The sequence below is a fragment of the Passer domesticus genome, chromosome 5 (genome assembly GCF_036417665.1).
Source record: "Passer domesticus isolate bPasDom1 chromosome 5, bPasDom1.hap1, whole genome shotgun sequence".
NCBI lineage: Eukaryota > Metazoa > Chordata > Aves > Passeriformes > Passeridae > Passer > Passer domesticus.
Genome location: NC_087478.1, coordinates 82,207,832 through 82,226,625, shown reverse-complemented (window position 1 = coordinate 82,226,625; position 18,794 = coordinate 82,207,832). Strand labels below are relative to the sequence as shown.

General features: G+C 42.1%; 1 protein-coding gene across 10 annotated transcripts in view; it reads right to left on the bottom strand.

The window, feature by feature from the left end:
* SOX5 (SRY-box transcription factor 5) overlaps positions 1-18,794 on the bottom strand; it is a 276,165-nt gene that overhangs the window by 88,555 nt on the left and 168,816 nt on the right. For 7 of the 10 annotated variants that reach the window (XM_064421478.1, XM_064421482.1, XM_064421474.1 and 4 more), the window contains one exon: positions 4,577-4,700. In XM_064421478.1, the coding sequence (XP_064277548.1) occupies positions 4,577-4,700 (124 nt within the window). The remainder of the gene's footprint in view (positions 1-4,576; positions 4,701-18,794) is intronic. The other 3 variants (XM_064421473.1, XM_064421477.1, XM_064421480.1) reach the window with 1 other exon arrangement.

Below are 18,794 nucleotides of genomic sequence, written 5' to 3'. Positions count from 1 at the left end.
TCTAAGAGTGGCCCTAGCAGATCTGTATCATCTGGTGTGAAATCTGACTTCAGTGAAGTCAACAGCAACAGCTCCTGAGACCTCAGCAGAGCTGACATTTCCCTTGGCATTGCTAAAATCCTGTGTCTATTATCTGCTCAGAACCACAGGCAGGGCTGAGCTGGCCGCAGCAGGAGTAACAAGGGATAGCTTATGGAAGGAGAAGAAAGGAAGGGTCACACGACCTGAGCCAATGTGGGGAGCCCAAATGTGGGAGAAGCTCTGGGAAATGCAGCAATCAGACTCTGATTTCAGCATCAGCTGAAACGGAAGGTGCTCTCCTGCTGCTAAAACCAGTTTCAATAGTTGGGATACTGGGTCAGCTCCTCAAATCTGCTCATGCTGCCAGTCACTAACTTAGTCAACAACTAACCTTGAAACATCAGCCCTTTATAAAAAGATTTGCATCTAAAAATATATTTTATGTCTATATATTTGAGATATAAAATATGTATTTGATATTTTATATCTATAGATAGATACTTTACATCTATCTACCTAAAATTACGTATTATGTGTATCATAAAATACATATAAAGGAAATGAAAAAATTTGCATGAAAAATCAAAACATTTAAATTTCAAATAGCACACATTGCATTCATAACTAAATACAGGGCGAATAAGTACATAGTCAGTATTTACCTTCCTAACTGGGAACTATACAGCCCATCACATACTGCCAATTTTTTTTTTCTCATAAGAAAAAGTACTTCAGTTGTAAATAATAATATTAAATATTTTATACATGCAATTATATCTAGGTATGGAGGCTGAAAATTAACTGGAACCAGAGATTATGAATCTTTTTCTCAAATAGAAATGTAATCCTAATAGAAGTTCCTCCCTTCATCTCTGCCAACTTTACCACCACACAATATGCCATAGAGAAAAAAGGGGAAGTGTCAACTTGTGTAAATTGTCCCTTATGTAATGCAAACCATCTGTTTAAAAAAACAAAACAAAATGAAAACCCAAGCCACTCCCAAGCATGATCTGCTATGGAGAAAAAGAAAGAAAAGGAAATGTAGTACATCAAATTGGAAGCCAAAGACCATGACCTGCCATGTAACCACGGAGAAAATATTTACCCCTCTCCTCCCTTTATTTACCCAATTTTGAAAAATATTTGGAAAAGCATAATTGAATCATTTGCTCTGCACATAATAGAGACTGATACTGCTGTATTTTTTTGAGCGTTTCATCTCTCTAGAATGTTTTCCATCAGGCTGGAACCAAGCAGGGAAAAACTCTTTGTTTTCAACACCACATCTCCCAGTGATGCCACCACTGGGTTAGAAGGGCCCTGAGCCCTCAGCCACTGCAACCTGGCAAGGGAAAGGGATAAAGCATCAGTGCACTTCTGCCCTGCTCTTCCTTGGGTATCTGCCATGAAAGGAGTCTAAATGGACCACTGCTATCAACTGTTGTGTTATTTTTGTGTTCTCTTCAGCCTAAATGCTCAGAAAACAAAGAATGTGTAGAGAAAGCAATGCTCTTCTTCTGCAGCCTCTGTGTGGTGAGTCAGGAGTCCTTGGATAAGCACTGCCTCAGGAGCCCTCCCACTTACACACCCTGAAACCACTGGGGGACTCACATTTCACCCCCTCTTGGGAGGCACAGGTGGACCAGAAAGCACTGAATAAGTTAAATGAGGTTTTGTTAGCTAAGCTGAATGAAAATACAACAGCAGTACAGCTCTTCATTATTTCTTCTCTTTTGCACACCCTGAGCCTTGATCACACATCCTAGCTGGGCTGAAGATGCCAACAGCTCCCACCACAGCCCATGCAAAGGCTACCACTGCGGCCAGGCTGCTCTTCAATCCCTTCCCAACAGCTTTCCATGGAAAAGAATCATCTCAGTTTAATCAATTGTAACAGAGAGTCCTTCCTGTCCCAGCTGGACAGAAGCAAGTTTGAGAATGCTTAACCAGGAAGCTTGGCCCACACATCTCCTTCTGGAGACCTGGCTTCTCACAGGGGCAGGTGCAGAGCAGCACTAATGTCCCTTTGAATGTGTCTCCAAAGTCAAGGAGCTCTGCATCTCTAGATAGTTATGAAAATATTTGTTATTGCAATAATTCTCTCTTCCTTCTCCCCCAGACTTTCCAATCTCACTTTTATTAGGAACAGTATGTGAAAACTTTCATAGCTTTATGTTCTTTGTGACTGAAACGGAATTGTCACATGGAGTTTTTTATCATTCCTATCTGCAGGTTGTTAATGCTAATAAATAACAGAATCATCACTAGAGAATTTCCATCAGTCAGCCACGGAAAACAATTCTGAAAAATGCCACCAGTCCAGAAAGAAGAGCAGGTTTTCCAAAAGGACTGGGAAAAGGCAGAAGTGAGGCTCCATTTTCACAAGTCAGGCACATAAACTGATTTTAAAACACAGAATGGCAGCCATGTACAGAAGATGCTGGTTGGGTCTTTGGAAGTTTCTAGGAGGGCTTTGCTCCCAAAAGCAAACTCAGTGAAAATCAGGCATTTAACCCATTAGGAAGCTGAGCAAATTAATCTGCTGACATTCTCTGCTGCAGCATGATGCTGGTGCTAAAACCCACTCCAGCTCAGTTCAAGCCAGCACACGTGACTGCAGTGAAGCTTGCAGTACAAGAATTTGGTAAATACCCCTAAGGCTTAGATCCTAGTGCCTTTATCACTTTTAAGAGGAAGGTTTAGTCTCCTAAATCACTCAGGTGCTTAACAAAATTGTACCCCAAGCTCTCTGGTTTACAGACTTTGCCAAGTAGACTGGTCCACAGTAGGGCAAGCAAAAAAATGAGAGAAACATGTTTTAGTGGTCTGTCAAAAACATGACTTGATGTGAACACATTGTGAGGTGAAGCTTTCCAGGTGTAGCTAAACGTGTGTGTGAGTTTGTGTTTACTCTAGATGGTGAGTGAAAGGAAAAAACCCTTTGGACTACTTATCCCTTCTCCTCAGCTTCTCAGTCCAACTCAGCCAAACATGCCAGGCAACCACCAAACACAGAGCTGTCTTTTTCCACTGGCTCCTGCTCAGCCCTACATCTTGGCACACTGTTAATTCCAAGCCTTGCTGCCAGAAGCAGCAGAAACTTTGCTCTTTTTGCCTTTCAGTTTTCAGGGTTACACAAACACGTAACGTCACATCCATTTCACAGATGTGAGGAACTGCAGGACCATCATGGAGTTCATGTGCATGCAGAACAAAGAAGGGAAAAAAACACCTCAACTCCTACTCAAACTGGACTTGACTAACATGGAAACAGTATCATCTGCCAGATCTATCTGTCTTTGCTGACCTTCTGCAGCCCCACAGCCACGGCAGCATTCACATTCAGCGTGGCTCACAGCTACATGTTCTGTCACTGCTTCTCCCAGCTGACAGAGACTGTGTGAAATCACTGCAAGAGCTCAATGAGAGCATCTTTTGGCACTGCAGCTGCTGAGGGATGTGAAGTGTTTGGGACAGTATTTGCAGTAGTGGTTCCAGTCTGTGAAATATCAGGAAAAGGTGTCAGTGGCCAAAGAAACAAGTACTGTGTCTGTGATGTTCAGAAGCTGAGAGAAGTCTGAAATTGTGGGCTAAGCCAGCTTAACTAAAGAAATCTTTTTATGTTCTAAGTTTACAAAAATGCAGCAGTGGCAAGTGCTGAGTAACTCAAACCAACTGATGAATTAATGAGTTAGTCAAGGATACAGATGGATACAGGGACATGGACATAACAAACACCCATACCAGAGACAGAGAAGGGTGGAACAAGCAAGTCCTGGCTAACTCAGTAGAAAGCTGATGGCAGAAGAGTTCTACAAGTGCACGGAAACAAGTCTATGAAATTCATGCTCTAGCTAAGTTTATTCACAGAAATAAAGTTCCTTCATTATTTCTTAACTTGTATTTATTCTCATCATGTTGACAGGAAGATGAAATCCTATAGAAGGCTTAAATAAAATATAAAAAAAATCTGCAGAATGTAGAGAACAATACAAATCTTCCAAAGATTAAAAAAGTAGATGCTATATTTTTAAGTGTTAGGCTCTCACAAATATCCTCAGAGTTTGTGTTAGTCCATCAAACTGAAAGGCATATGCTATCTTTGATCTCTGTGCAGAACCTCCGTTGAGATTAATGTGAGCTCTGTGTGAAGAAAGAGACTAGAATAGGCCCTCAGTTCACAAATAGCAAGCAGTCTGCTTCAGGAAAAAACATGTTTTCTTACAACAGTGTTGAAATTTATTGGGAAGTTTCAAATAGCTTCTCTTCAGATGCAAGTTTGTGGTCATGAGCATGTTCACTTGTCAGAAAGGCCTGTCAGAGAGGAGGTGCACAAATCCACCTCTTGTGTCAGATGTTTGGCTGCTATGTAGGAACACATCCCTCATCTCTGACAGGCTTTTCTCATGCTGTAACAACTAATGCCCTGGTTCACACTCATCCCTGCAAGTTCATGGCTTTGTCCATCGATAGGGTGCTGTTTTCATACAGGCTGGCAGGAAAGTGTGCCCTGTAATACCCACTTCCAGCTAAAAGAATCTCCAGGACTTACTGCATCCCGCCTTGTAGCTGAAACCAGGAGGAAGGAGGAATCCTTGCTGTGCAGCTGCTGCTAGGGTTCGCTGGTCTGGAGGGAACACGGGAATCATTAATGGAGGCAGCTGACCCTGGACCTGCTGAACAGGAGAGGGAAAATCAAACACAGGATTTTGGGGGGGACAATGTCTGGTGATATGCTCTCTTTCACTGCTGATCTGAGAGGTGTGGTCTGAACACACCTCCTCATACTGGGGTGTTCCAGCAGCATCAACTGTGGAGCTTCATCTTCATCACCAAACACTTCATACGAATCACATGAATCCAAAACAAACTGAAATATTTCACTAAGGCATATCTATATCCCACTTAATTATTCCCCCCACAGCTCATGATGACTCACTTATCTCTGGCTGTAGGGGGGTACTTCCTTCTCTTTCACTGAACTGTGCAGCAGTATCTGTTTCAGACAGTAGCTTTCACCCTGACCAAGCCCAAACACAAAGACACCTCCTTAGAAAGGAAAAATAAGTGCACAAGCAGCACACAGCACAGCCAATGCTATTTTAATGCTCATACACGTGCACTTATTTGTACATGTGAAAAGATGAAGTCTCAGAAAAAAGGCTGAGACCCTTTATTCACAAATAAAACAGTCATGTCTGAAGTGCTAGGCGTTCAACTTTGCACAGCAACCCTACACAACCATGCAAGTCAGGAAGTGGAAAATATTATATTGTAAGTGGATACTGCAGGGGACTAAAGCCATGCAGAAATTAGTCATCAAAGCTGGAAGTGGGCCATGGCACAACATCTACTGCTGTTGCTTTTACCCAGTTCCGTTAATAGCTTTTATAATTGATAGAAATGGAAGCTGTCCCTGTATTTCACACAGATGAGAAACACAAAGTTTGCTGGATTAAAATGCTAAATGTCTAGTTTCAATTTTAAACCCCCTCCCTGTACTGACCAGATCAGTCAGTCAAGAAGGACTGGCTCTGTTTTTAGAGAGCTCATCTAGATTTCAATGGCGCTGCACAGCTGAGGCATCAGAGATGGAGACGTCTTTGAAAACTACAATTTATTTTGTGGCCTTAAGTAACTCGGAAAATCAGAGTATCAAGAGACAACCTTCTGTGCTGAGGGGCACAAGAAGGTGTTACTCCCTTCACTGCTGCCTGACAGCAGAACTGGGAAAGAGAACCTGCCCCAGTCCCTTGGCTGCCACCGCTCAGAATACACCATTTGCAATTAATTCTATTTCCATTTATTCTCCTTAAAATCCAGGCCCATGTCTTGGTCCACCCAACACCATTACCAGGCAAAAGAGTGATACAAAATTTGGGATTACCATCCCTTTTAATTTATGCCTGGAGCCAGCAACATCCCTGTGTGTGCTGACTGTGTCTGTATGGTCTGAAACAATTTTCAAGGATGGAGTTCAAGAGCACTGTTGACAGAAATTCTTGCAGTGAGAGATTAAGATTGGGGCTGAAACACAGAGTAGATGTAGCTCCACTCACTGAACCAGCTCGATCCATTTATTTGTTACTTCAATATTTGTCTTTCTATTCTGATCCTGTTAATTAGAAGGCATACATATTTTCAACTGAATTACGGGAGAAAAAACCATATAAAATGTGATTTGTTCTCTGTCTGCATACAGTTATCCCAGAGCTGTCCAATACCTGCCTTTTCTTCACGTGTTTATTTTTTGTTTGTTTTCTTTGAGGTTTTGTGGTTTGCCTTTTTTTTAATTTTTTTTTTTTAAGACAAAGACAAAGTAACTGTATTCTTTCAGAACAAAAATGAACAGCCATGCGGAATTTTTGCATAGTACTCTTCTTCGGCAAAAAGCCACAGAACTTTTTTTTTAAATGGTTTCCAAGGATGAAAGTGACTTTGCCAAGCGAAGAAGCTTCAAAACAGGACTCAAAAACACTAATAGAAAGACAGATGGTTCTACTAAGTGCTTTGCTGCCAAAAAAAATGTTAAAAAAAAGTGAAAAAAATGGAGTGATGTTATTGAAGCTGACTGCAAAGTTCTCTGATGACTGCAAATACTCTTGTCCCACTGCAAGTGTTAACTCTGCCTCCAGGGCTAATATAACTAAAGCACCACACACACACAAATTGTCATTGCCAAGCCCACAATGTAGCTTAAGTCTGCACTTGATTCCAAGTGACTGCCAAACACATGAGCAAAACACCACACTGAAAAATTCCCATTTAGGAAAACATTTACCAGGAAAATGCCCTTTCTTCCTAAATCTGACTGCTGTGTTTCATTTTTTTTCCAAATTGCTGCTCCTCTGCAACTCTCCAAGGGGCCTTATAGCCCCTGATTTCAAATGACACAACCCTATTTGCATTAGGGAGGTAAAAGCTATGGAGTGATGAGGATGGTTTGCATGGATATAGAAATAACACAGTCAAAACAATGTGATTTTCATTCCAGGATGGAATGTATGTAGCAGCACTCAGCTACACTTCATTTTCTCCTAAACACAAATAAATGCAAACATTAGTTTATTTTAATCCGATTACCTGACACAATATCATACAAATTATGGACTCTTCATTTTTATGGCTCATTTAACTACTACGTTTTAACTCGTTATGTTTATTATTATTATTAAATGGAATTGCTAGGATACAACTGCTTCAAGTGGCATTGAATACAGGCCCTCCTTCTGAGTTTTACATCTAAGGTGTTTCTCTTTTTTCCCTCTTTTCAAGGTATTACTACATCAGTTAAATCCCTCAAGTGTTTTTTATTATCAGTTCAATCAAACATATTTTATTTTTATTGGAAGCTTACATACATTCCAGTATTTTCTGGACTGTAACTTCTTGATACTGCATTTCTAATTTGAATATAATGGACTGCAAATCAGGGCTGTTTTCCAGGCCCTTCAATTTGTTCTGCTAATGGACATATATCTGTAAAAAGAAATACCTGTTCAACAATCTAATAATTCACACAGCTGTCAAGATTCTCCACTGGCCAGCCTCTCTACGTGATGACCTCTTCTCAGCTGCAATCTCACAAAATTCCCAGTGGATTTAACGAGCTACAATTTCACCTTGCAACCTCTTACCTACTTTGTGGTGTTGGTCTGGAGGACGCAGACACAACCCTCCAAGGCCTGGTTTTTCACACTGCTGCCACTGGCTCAGCTGAGCACGCTGTGAACCCTTCATTGATTTTTCTCTCTCCTCTGCCCAGCTGTGGCAGGGGAGGGTGAGTGAGTGGCTACTGTGGGTGCCTGGTGCTTGGCCAAACCAAACCACCACACCAGGAAACCTTCACAGCTGCCTGAGAAAATCCAAAAAAGTGCCCACCCCTAAGGAACTTCATACAAAAACCAGGATGAGCACATGACAAGCACCTCATGGTAATTCTACTGTCCAAGGGGGAAACACCCAGAGCTGCCTGCAGAGATTTATGATTTTGTAAAGTGCCTCAATGTATCTTCATTTGTTTCAGTGCCTTTGAAAAGTCTGGCCCTGAATGGCTTACCAAATCAAAGGGAAACTCTGGCAAACTTGGAACCAATTCAAGCTGTTGAAGCCTGGGCCAGCATCTTCACAAATCTGTGCGTGCCCTTTATGACCATAAGAAATCCAAGCACACAAACACACTGCATTCAACACAGTCACAGTTAATATTTCCAGGATTCTCAGCTTCATCATAACTGTAGTATTTGCACCTAAATTCTGCTCTCCTGTCTACTTTTAGGAACATACTATGGTTACCACAGCTACCTAAGCACCAAGAATGTTTTTAACAGTTACCCCCACTGTTTGTTACTAGCTCCTGCTGTGACTTCCACAAATTTAGATTGCAAACACTCGACAGCTACAGTTCTATTTTCTGTAAAAAGTCCTGTGTGCTTTGGGTCACTATGTAAATAGCTACACAGGGAAATAGTTTAAAGGAACATTAAGATTGCAAAGTTAGACATTTGTGGCTTAGAGAATGCCAGGATCAGGGAAGCATCCATGACTTTATTTTGGTACTTTATTGCCCCTGCATCCAGACAGAATTCTTCCAGTTCAGAGTTTTCCCTTGCACATCGTGCTTAATTCTAGAAGGCTTATACCATTTCTCAAGTAACATAAATCCATACTTTCAGCAAACCTAAGCCCCTAAAATAGCAGCTGCTATTAGTTCTATCTATTTTCTCTTCATGCACTTCCCCCAATTTAATTTCTACAGCTGTTCATTACGTATTTATTAGCATCAACTTTTATATAAATTTTCCTCTCTCCAAGGTAAATATCTCAATGCATTTCCCAGCATCCATCCATCCTCTATCTATCTATCTATCTATCTATCTATCTATCTATCTATCTATCTATCATATTTTCCACTGAGGGACAAATACTGCTAATGCACCCACCTCTAGCTCTTCAGAGGCAATTCTAGAATTCTATTAGTTTTGGTGAGACTGGATATGGATAACAAATTACTGAGTGTGGGGAAGAGCAGCTGCTGAAAGCAACACTCTCTTCTCTACAACCTGGCCAAACTCTGCTCAGTACATTTCTCCTGAACTGCTCAGAAGAGGCCCTTCAGGAGCTGCATGAGCATCTCTGCTGAAGGGGACTCTTAGGTGGTTTCTTCATGTAGAAGTGCGGCTACTTTTTATTTTCACTGGAGTTATTCTCAGCAGCCCCTAGAACGGTGGATGCACATGAATGATTTGATTAACTTCAAACTGTTGTAGGAATATCTTCCTGCTTGTGACTTGCTTGTAAGTTAAGCATCTCTTCTACTGTTTAGGGAAGAATGCAATGCACATTTCACATGCAGCAACACAAATCTGTCCTTCAAAAATGACATGTTTAATTGCATTTGTCCCCCTTCCTCCAGAAACACTTGGCTCTCAGTGACACACACTCTGCTGAAGGACTGCATTCTTTAATTAGCACATGTGTTGGCCCTCTTTCCCTCTACCTCACCCCCCTCCCCATGTCTATCTTAAGGAAAATAAAAATATATGTCCCCATATAACTACAATCTGCTATTTTCCCTTTCAGTGATGTTTAAAATAAGAAAATGTTTTTCTCTTCTGTGTATCAGTTCCCTAAGCTGACACAAGCATGTCCTGAGCCTACAGAGCAGCAAGCCCTGCCTCTCCAGGTTATGGAATGATCCCTGCTCCTCCTGAGCCTGAGGTGCCTTTTCATGGGGTGCTTATGATGTCCAGGATGAAAAGCAGAAGTGGGTGCCATGAACTAGAGGTGCATTTTTTGGGCCCTAAATATTATTCTTCCCTTTGCTGTGCATGAGGCTTAGACAATTCATACCAGAACTCGCCAAAATCTGCCTGTCCGAAGAGCTGAGCTCCCTCAGCAGCTCTCACTGCTCCCACAGCTGACTGCAGGCAGTGACTGCTGGCAGAAAACACGCTCCACAGTGGTGATCTCTGGGGAGAATGAACAGGGGGATTCAGGCAGAGCCCATCACCCCACACACACAGGCTCCCCACCACCACTCTGCTGGCACAGGTTTGTTCTGAGTGGTGGGGTGCAAGAAATGGTCAGTTTGATGGAACAGGGACACAATCCCTAACAGGTATGCAACTTGGCACATGGAAAACACAAGGAACAAACTTTCAGAGTGCGTCACAGGGAAATACATAAGCATTTTCCATTTTAAAAAAGCAAGGCTTTTCAGGCTGGAAACTTTCCACCTCTGCTCAGTCCTGCAAGAGAGCCCAGGTGTCACTACCAGCATCCATCTCCAATTCATCTCATCATAGTCTGTAAATTAACACACACAGCCTTTTTAACTAAAGTGCAGCAAAGTGCCTTAAACTGCCAAGAAATACAGACAGTAGCTGTTTCCACATTGATAACTTCCTTTCAAGGCTTTCCTCCTCCAGTTCATGCCACAGAACAAAATGCAACGTTGACAGACAGACCTCCAGCAGCACTTGGCAGGACAGAGGCCAAAAGGACCTTCCACATTAAGGAACAACCCTTGGACACTTCCAAAGGAAAAAGGCAGTTCATGTGTTGTTCATTTCTGTAACTAAAATAAAAAACTCCAAAACATTTTTTTTAAATATTTCAGTTAGCGCGGAAGAAACATAGAGAGGGGAGGACAGCAATAAGATGACTTTTTTTGCACGGGGATGAGGTTTAACAAGTATTCTTGCTTGTGCAACTTGGCATGTGAGTTACCCACAGGGCAGCTCTGCCACAAAGGTACTGGAACAAACAGCCTACCTGAAATAAAAAGTACATAAACTAGAATTCATTCCAGATGTTTTAAGACAAAAGCCTAGGAGTTCACACAGGGAGAGCTGCTCCAGATTGTAAAAAAAATGGAGCGGGGTTCTCTGGCCGAATCAGGACCTTCAGAGCAAGTGACTGTAATTCAGGTAACACTGGAAGACTGAAGTGCACTCTCAAAAGAGCCCCTCCTAATCCCAGCTCAAGAGCAACATTAAAAATAATTTGCCCTCTCATTTTTATATGAGAAGTAGATTCATTGCTTGGTGGATTGAGCTACTTGTTTTATGAAGAGGCTGAAGTTAGCAAATGGGCTTTTGAGGCACGCTGACCACAGTTTTGGGCAAATCATCTTATTTAACCTTAATACTCACACAAACACTGAGTTTCTCATGGCATAACTTCCAAGCACCTGACCACCTTGTTTAAATGTTATTGCCCTTCCTAGAAGAATAAACCAGGACTGTGAGGGAAATCTGCCACAGACTTCTGGCTGTCAAAACTGCTGTGATTTAAACACTGTATTGTTCTTTATTTGTGTTTTTGTTGGCTACCAGCGAGTTGCTCCTAAGTGCAACGATCAAGAGTTAATCCACAAAGTCACTTCCCTCAAAGTGGAAAATCTCTGAACTTCCATGAACGCCTGGTGCTGCCTTGCAGCATATGACAGAGCACAGCTTCCATATGCCTGGCTAATGCTCTCCCCAGTGAGCTCTGGGCCAGTGCTGATGGCTCCAGCACAAAGCTATCCAGTGAAACATTTGTCAGGGAAAGGAAAACAGGTGTGAGGTTTCCTGATGTGATTTAGAAGACAGCATGTAGGATAATTCCTTGAGCAGCACGTGTACTCTTTTCTGCAGTTAGCTGATCTATGATAGATGGGTTCAGTTATTCAAAATATAATGAACTCTGGGCTTATTTGTACATGCCAGAAAGAATCAGGGATACAAAGCAATGTGCCTCCCTTGTCAGTGCTGACAGCAGCCTTTCAGAAGTCGTCTGTGTAATTTTCCTTCTGATTTCCTACACCCTGGTCAGAAGGGCTGAAGGGGCTGAGCTCTGCCATGTGTGTGCTAACCCAGCCCTGGCTCCTTTCACAGCACTGCTTTGGTGGCTCAGTGCTCTCCCTTTGCCAGACCCAAAGTTTTCGTGCAGGAGCACCAGGGTCTGCTGTCCCAGGAGCTCTGGGAAGCAGGACTGGCAGGGAGCAGGGACAGCACACAGGGCAGTTCTCTGACAGGGGATCTCTCTATTTGAGGATGTCCGAGGGCTCCAGAGAGGAGTGTGGAATCAAGAGGACTTTTCCTGTAGGAGCACAAGGTTTTTTCAAGCTTGACTCTACAAATCTTAAAATTATAAATCAATGGCTAGAGTATAAAAACAGGGAGGAATTGGTGGGAGGGCTCAGAACTGTCATGGGGTTAAAAAAGAGGGAGAAGAGGAAGAGGAATAATCCAAAATTGAGTTTTCAAGAACTTCCATGAATGTTGGAAGCCAACAGATTCAGTGGAGGATAAGAAAATTAGTAAGTAAATGAACAGGAAATAAACTCTGGTGTTACACAGCACCTCAGGCAGAAACCTGGCCGTTTTCTGACAGTAAGTTCTGTGACCTGGGAGAAATGCCCCACCCTGCCACCTTTTCAGTGCTTCCAGGGCACCTCTGGCTCATCCTGACACCAAAGTGTTGTCAATGTTTTTGTGCAAAGGATGCAAATAGGACCATACAATGGTCAGCTATAAAACTGCCCAAAATGATTTTCTGGTTGAGAATGCAGCTTAAGTAATTCACTCTAAGCCATTTTTTAAAATAATATCCAAATTGTTTCTAAATATTTTCTAAATTGATTCTAACCATGGTTCTTACTCCTGTGTAGACTGAAGTAATGCAGCTTTTGGAAAATGAGCCTATTCACAAAAGATTTCTTTAGTGCATTTTTCTGAAAAAATCAAGAAATGGGTGGCAAGAGCATGGCTGATGCCATTGCACTTCAAAAAGTGGTATTTTTTGTCATTTGAAGTTATTCAGAGACGTCTGTCTTAAGGCCAGCTGTTAAAACCTCTCCCTTTACCCCTTGTTGATTTTTCCATAATATATCCAAACACCAGTAACTAATAATTTTGATGCATAAATTGCAGCAGTATTTTTCCTGTTCCAAACCCCCAGATTCTTAAACTGAAAGAGGGAGAGCAGTTCCAATGAGGAAACCACTGCACTCAAGAGAGGATGGTCAGTTCCACGACCTCCTTTTTGACACAATGCTAAGGGTATCCTTTCAAACAAACCACTAAAGTTTCAAGATGTATTTTTCACTTAGTATCTCTCTGACAAACGGAATATCATTAATTTAAAAAAAAATACAGCAATTTCAGTGTGTAGGCGACGGGGAAGAAATAAGAGGTTATTTAATATCATGTAGTGGGCAGAAATTCAAAACCCATTCAGCTGCTGAATAGTGCAATGCTATAAACAAACAAAGTCTTATCAAAGTCATCCACTTAAAATCATACCATCCAGAAAAAGGGAGAAAAAATAGACTTAAAGGACTAAAAAAAAAAGTGTCTGCACTAAAAGTCTTTACCTCCTCTTGCCTTCTTTAAACAGGGACATAGCTAATAAAACTGTACACAAACTAATGAACAACAGGGGAAAAAAAAATATCCTTCATGGTTTGATCAGTGTAGGCTCCTGCAGAACTGGGTCTGCTCATAAAACCTTAGACTAAAATCCAATTACTAAACCCTTTGAGTGACCCCTCTTCTTCCCTCAATATTATTATTATTATTATTACTACTACAGATACATGTACATGTTTCAGGGTAAGTGTGGTCTCCAGTGACATCATTTTCAGAGCACAAGTAGTTACAACAGCTCAGTGTCATCCTCTTCTGAAGACAATATATCATCATTATTATTATTATCATCATCACTGTTGCTGCTGTATATTGAGTTTCATTGCTTTCTGGAAGATCTGACAAATCCCTGCACGATGAACAAATGGCCAGGAAAACTGTGGCCACATGTTATTAGAAACCCTTGCAGCAAACACAGCTTTAGTGCTGGACAGCCTCTAATTACTGCCCAGGGACATGCATAATAAAGACCTCTTTTCAACCCCTCAGCTGCTCAGCCTTGTTTCTCACTGTCTCTTCTGCCAGTGGAATTGTTCCTCGGCAGAGTCCAGGTTTGCCACCAAAAGTTTGATTTCAAAAGCAAAACAGATTCAAGTTGCAGAACAAATACAATTTCAGCAGAAACGTCACCGCTCTTCCATTCACGTCCTGATGCTTTTTGTACCCCTGTTACCAAAATCCTCATAAAAAAATGTTATTATTCACAAGGATTTTGTTTGGGAACATTTCTTGAATAGGGCTGAAGACAGTCTCTAATTTTGTGCCTACAATCTAGTGACAGCAATACAGTCAAAGCACAATGAGCTGTAGATAGAGTGATAAAATTTAGACATCTCATCATCTGATTTCTGTGTGCAGCCAGGTAAGCAGCTAGCCAAATTCTGCAGCTTTTTACTCCGCTAAATTGCAGCTACAAATATTGTGATTGCCCAAAACATTGTATCTTTTTCTCCTTTGCTGTCACCTTGAGTTTTCTCGTCTTCCCCCACCCCTTTTATTATTAAAAATATGAGGAAAACTACAAAAAGGAAGAAAAAACTAAAAAAATGAGACTATATGCAGTGGTTTTCTTGGCACTTATAGATACAGACCATGCAGTGGAGAAGAAGATTGTCTACTCCACAAGGGTACCTACCACCATAGACCAGTTTTTAATTTTCCTGGTGGATCCCAGCAGTCAGATAAACACTTGCTGCTGGAATGGGCGTGGCCCGGGGCGTGGCCTGGGGCGTGGCTGGGCGTGGCAGCCCCACCTGCCCCCCCAGAGCACACCTGACAGGTGCAGAAGGGGAAACAGAGCCCAGCCCATGCATGATGCATGAAAAGCAGGATCTCAGCAGAGGGGGCAAAGCACAGCATAATGAACACGAATAATCTTCGGGTATTTTCTTCTTAGTCTGAAGTACTTCTTGAATGTACAATCTTTTTTTTTTTTCTGGCTTGACTGCCTTTAAATATACACATACCATACTCCTAGATCAATTTTTAAGCCACTATAGGTATTAGAGGACAATTTACATGTGATTTGCATTTTTTTTCCCCTCTGACTGTGGTTTTGGTAAGTCTTCCAAACCTAATGACTGTTCTTTTGGCCAGCAACATAAATGCTGTAATCACACAATTATTGTGCTGGGAACAGTTTAATTCAGCATTTTGTTCTCAACCACAGAACAATTACTCAACAATTTTGGTTAACCATACTCGCTTGCTGCCTGGAGAGGAAGCAGAATATTCACAAAATCTATTGTCTTCCAGAAAGGCAGTGAGCAGATTCTTATCTATTACAACTTTCCAGCATCTCTGCTCTTTGGGGTGCTCCCACATACTCCCCATTAATGGAAATAAACACATTCTATTAGCACATTCATATTTACCTGTTTAGTTCTTTTAATTGTGCATTTGCACAGCAAAGGGAAGGTAGCTGGGATGTGTCTGGGGGAGAAGGGAGCACTGCAAAAAGCCCTGAGATCACCTCAGGGATGTTATCCATCTCTTCTGGCCACACACCCTGGGCACTCAGGCTTTGTTCAAGCTCTGCTCTTGAACCATCCACTTCTCTTTAGTAATAAAATGAATTTGCTGATCAATTGGTTTACTCCTAGCCCTGTTTGCATGGAAAGACCAACACTTCCCAGGCTTTGTGTGCTGGACCTGACTCCCAATAAAGTGAACAGAAGTTCTGAGACCTCAGCAGGAATGGATTTAAGTTAGCAAGCCAAGCTATCGGGATCCTTACAAATTTTATGCTCCAAATTTCAATTCTGGAAGCATTTTACCCAAGCAAATAAAAATATTTTAGTAATTCCATTTCCACTTTTGTTTTTTGTTTTGTCTTGCCAGTCACTGGGAATATTTTCATTCAGAGCTGTGAATCTAAAAAGTACAACTCTGGCAGTGCTGCTGAACAAGTAAAATTAAACCAATTAAACAAAACTGACTCAATAAACTTAATTTGACAGTTAGATCAGAAAGGAAACCTGCAGTAAGCATTATGAAAACATCAAGTAATAAATGATTTTTAAAATGCCTTTAGATTTTAAGCAGTATTCAGCTCAGAAAAAGGACTCTGTAATAATCATAATTTTTTTAAGGGCAAAATTTGACCTGTAGGAACTTTGGGTTGAGTCCTTCCTCTGCTGAAGTCAATACAAATTGATCCCGATGGCACTCAGCAAAAACAATGAAAAAAATAGTTTCTTTTAATATATATATATAATTTAATGTAATTTAATATTTTTTTAAAAAGGACAAGGCATCTATGGAGCAGAACACAGGTTCAAATGTCCTCACCAGCAGGATACTGAGCTATTATTATAGACACCTATTCTAGACACTTATTTTTTCCCTCCATTCATGACATGAGCAGTGCATCTTGCTTTGCTTAAAGCCCAGTTTCAGCAGATGAGGAGACAGGCCTTGTCTCTCATGAGGTGGGGGAGACACAGTGGGAATTGCAAGAAGGACACACAAGTCCCAACCCAGTTCCTTCCATTTCTTAAGCTTGCACCAGGATACTTCATTTAATAAAATAATAATAAAAAATTAAAAAAGGGACTATCAACCCAGGGCACAACCAGAGCATGCACGAGAGGACAAACACAGAAAGTTCTCAGATGACACCACCAGCTCCCTCACAGCCTCAGATCCAGGGCTCTTAAAGGCTCTGTCCAGAAGAGCTTCTGGATGTTCCCAAGGGCTAGCTGAGTACTGCAATCAGACAGAAGATTCTCTTTTCTGATGTTACCCTAAGCCATGCAGAAAAATACCAAAAGACCTGCAACTGTGTCAGGGTTCGTGATGATGCCCTGAGAAGGCTGCCCTAGAAGCACAGGCTGGGCAGAGCTCCAGAATAAAGCAGGGATTTACTCAAAGGATCTCCTCCATGGATGCACCTTGGGCAGCACCAGAGCCCAGCCAGGGCTGCACCCAAGATGAACCCAAATGGTCCCAAAATGCACGAGCGCTGCCGGGGTCTCTCCCTGGGCTCAGCTCTGCTCCATGTGCACATTGCAGTTCAGTGTCCAGTTCCAGCTGCAGCCCCTGCAGTCCCATCCTGCTTGTTTTTCTCTCTGCAGCCCACGGGGTTTGTGCTCCTGGGCTGAGATTTGGATCATTTGTCCTTGGTGCCCAGCTGGAGCAGGAATTGTTTTGTCTCCCTGCTCTGTGCACAGATCTCACCATCCCATAATGTGAAGCCCAGACCCACACACTAAAGCAGCAGACAATGTGAAAAATAGAAAAGCTAAAACCTGAGCCATCACTAATACTGTTGACATATCCTTTGCACTAAAAAGACAGTGATGCAATACAACATCACATTTGTATCTGTGCATGGACATCATTCACAAAATACCAGCTGCCTTCCTGCAGCCAAATGATTTTTAATAAAACAATCATGGAGCTCCCAGGCACCTAAAGGAATGGTTCAGGACTTAAATTGCTGGCTTACCTAGTGGCCTTGAAACCTATAATGTTTACACAAGCACATTAGCAACACTTCAGTGTCTCATAAAAAATCAGTAAGTAAAGATACATCTAAGCTGTGGTAAGGCAAATGAGAAACTACCCAAAGTCTTTGGGTTCAATACCTTTCTCCAAAAGGAAAAGGATTATTTTAGCAGTTCAAGCCTAAAATATTTTGCTAGCAGCGAGTTTGTTCATTAAAATGTGACCCACTCTGAACACACTGGGTCCCTTCAAGACTAAAAGTCAGAGCTGTGTGCTCTGAGCCTTTTCATCGGGATGACTCACTCATTCATGGGCAGCCTGGATTGTATGGCTGGCTTATGGCAGCACTCTAAATTAGTACTCACACAATGGAGAGCTTATACAATTGCAGTAGTCCATATCCAGTAAAACTGCCCTGGTGCCTTGAATAATGGGCCCTGCTAAGTCTCTAACAGTTCAGTAAGAACCTCCAAACAGCTGCACACAGCACATGACCTGTGCCATCCTTACAATGCCTGCTAACCATGAAAGCAAGCTCTGGGAACTATTTCCTCCTCACCCTCCCCATTGGGCAGCATCAATCCCTTTGCTTTTTTGAGAACAAGGGGATTTTATCTTCCCCCTCCTCTTTTTTCTTACTTTGTTTTTTTTTTTTTTTCCCTTTTCCTTTCCAATCAGCTCTCTGCTGACCATCCTTCACACTTTAGCCTCTGCCCCAGCACACCCTGGACAATAGTGCTGATTCCATCTGTGCTGCCCATTAAAGCCCTGGTAATCCTCCTGGAACAGCTGGGGCTGTGGCTGTGAGCACACACACTCCTTCTCTGGCACCCTTTGGCTACAATTCCGCTGAGCCTGGGCTTGTTTCAAGGTCCTGCCTGCAAATGCCTTTCCTGGGGTCCCCCAGGGCTGCAGGGCACAATGTCCTGATGCAAAAAATTGAGCAGTGTGTCCAGACACAGGGGCCAGGGTGAAAACAGGCTGCTGGCTCACCTCTGTGCCCAGCAGCACCTGCAGGGCAGGTCACAGACAAATGACAATATTGGTGACAAGCTTCAAACTCCCACCACGCCGTTAAGGAACCGTGAAGAAGAATCTTCAGTAAATCAGATGGTTTCAATATTTATTTTGCAGCCAGAAGCGCTGCAGTGCCTTAAGTTTAGCTTAGAAGCCTTTTTTTCAAGAGCTGCAGTGATTTGGCTCTGGAACAGCATCTGGTCAGGAGAATGATCTGACAATGTCTGTCCTGAAATGACTGAACACTGAGCACACCCACAGGCTGGTCTAGCTGTGTACCTTGATTTTCCCAGGGATTTAACTTGCCTCAGATTCACCCACTGGATTAAGTCTCCATGACATTTCAATATGCTCGATATGTAGTCAGAAAAATGCCAGAATAACTAAGTT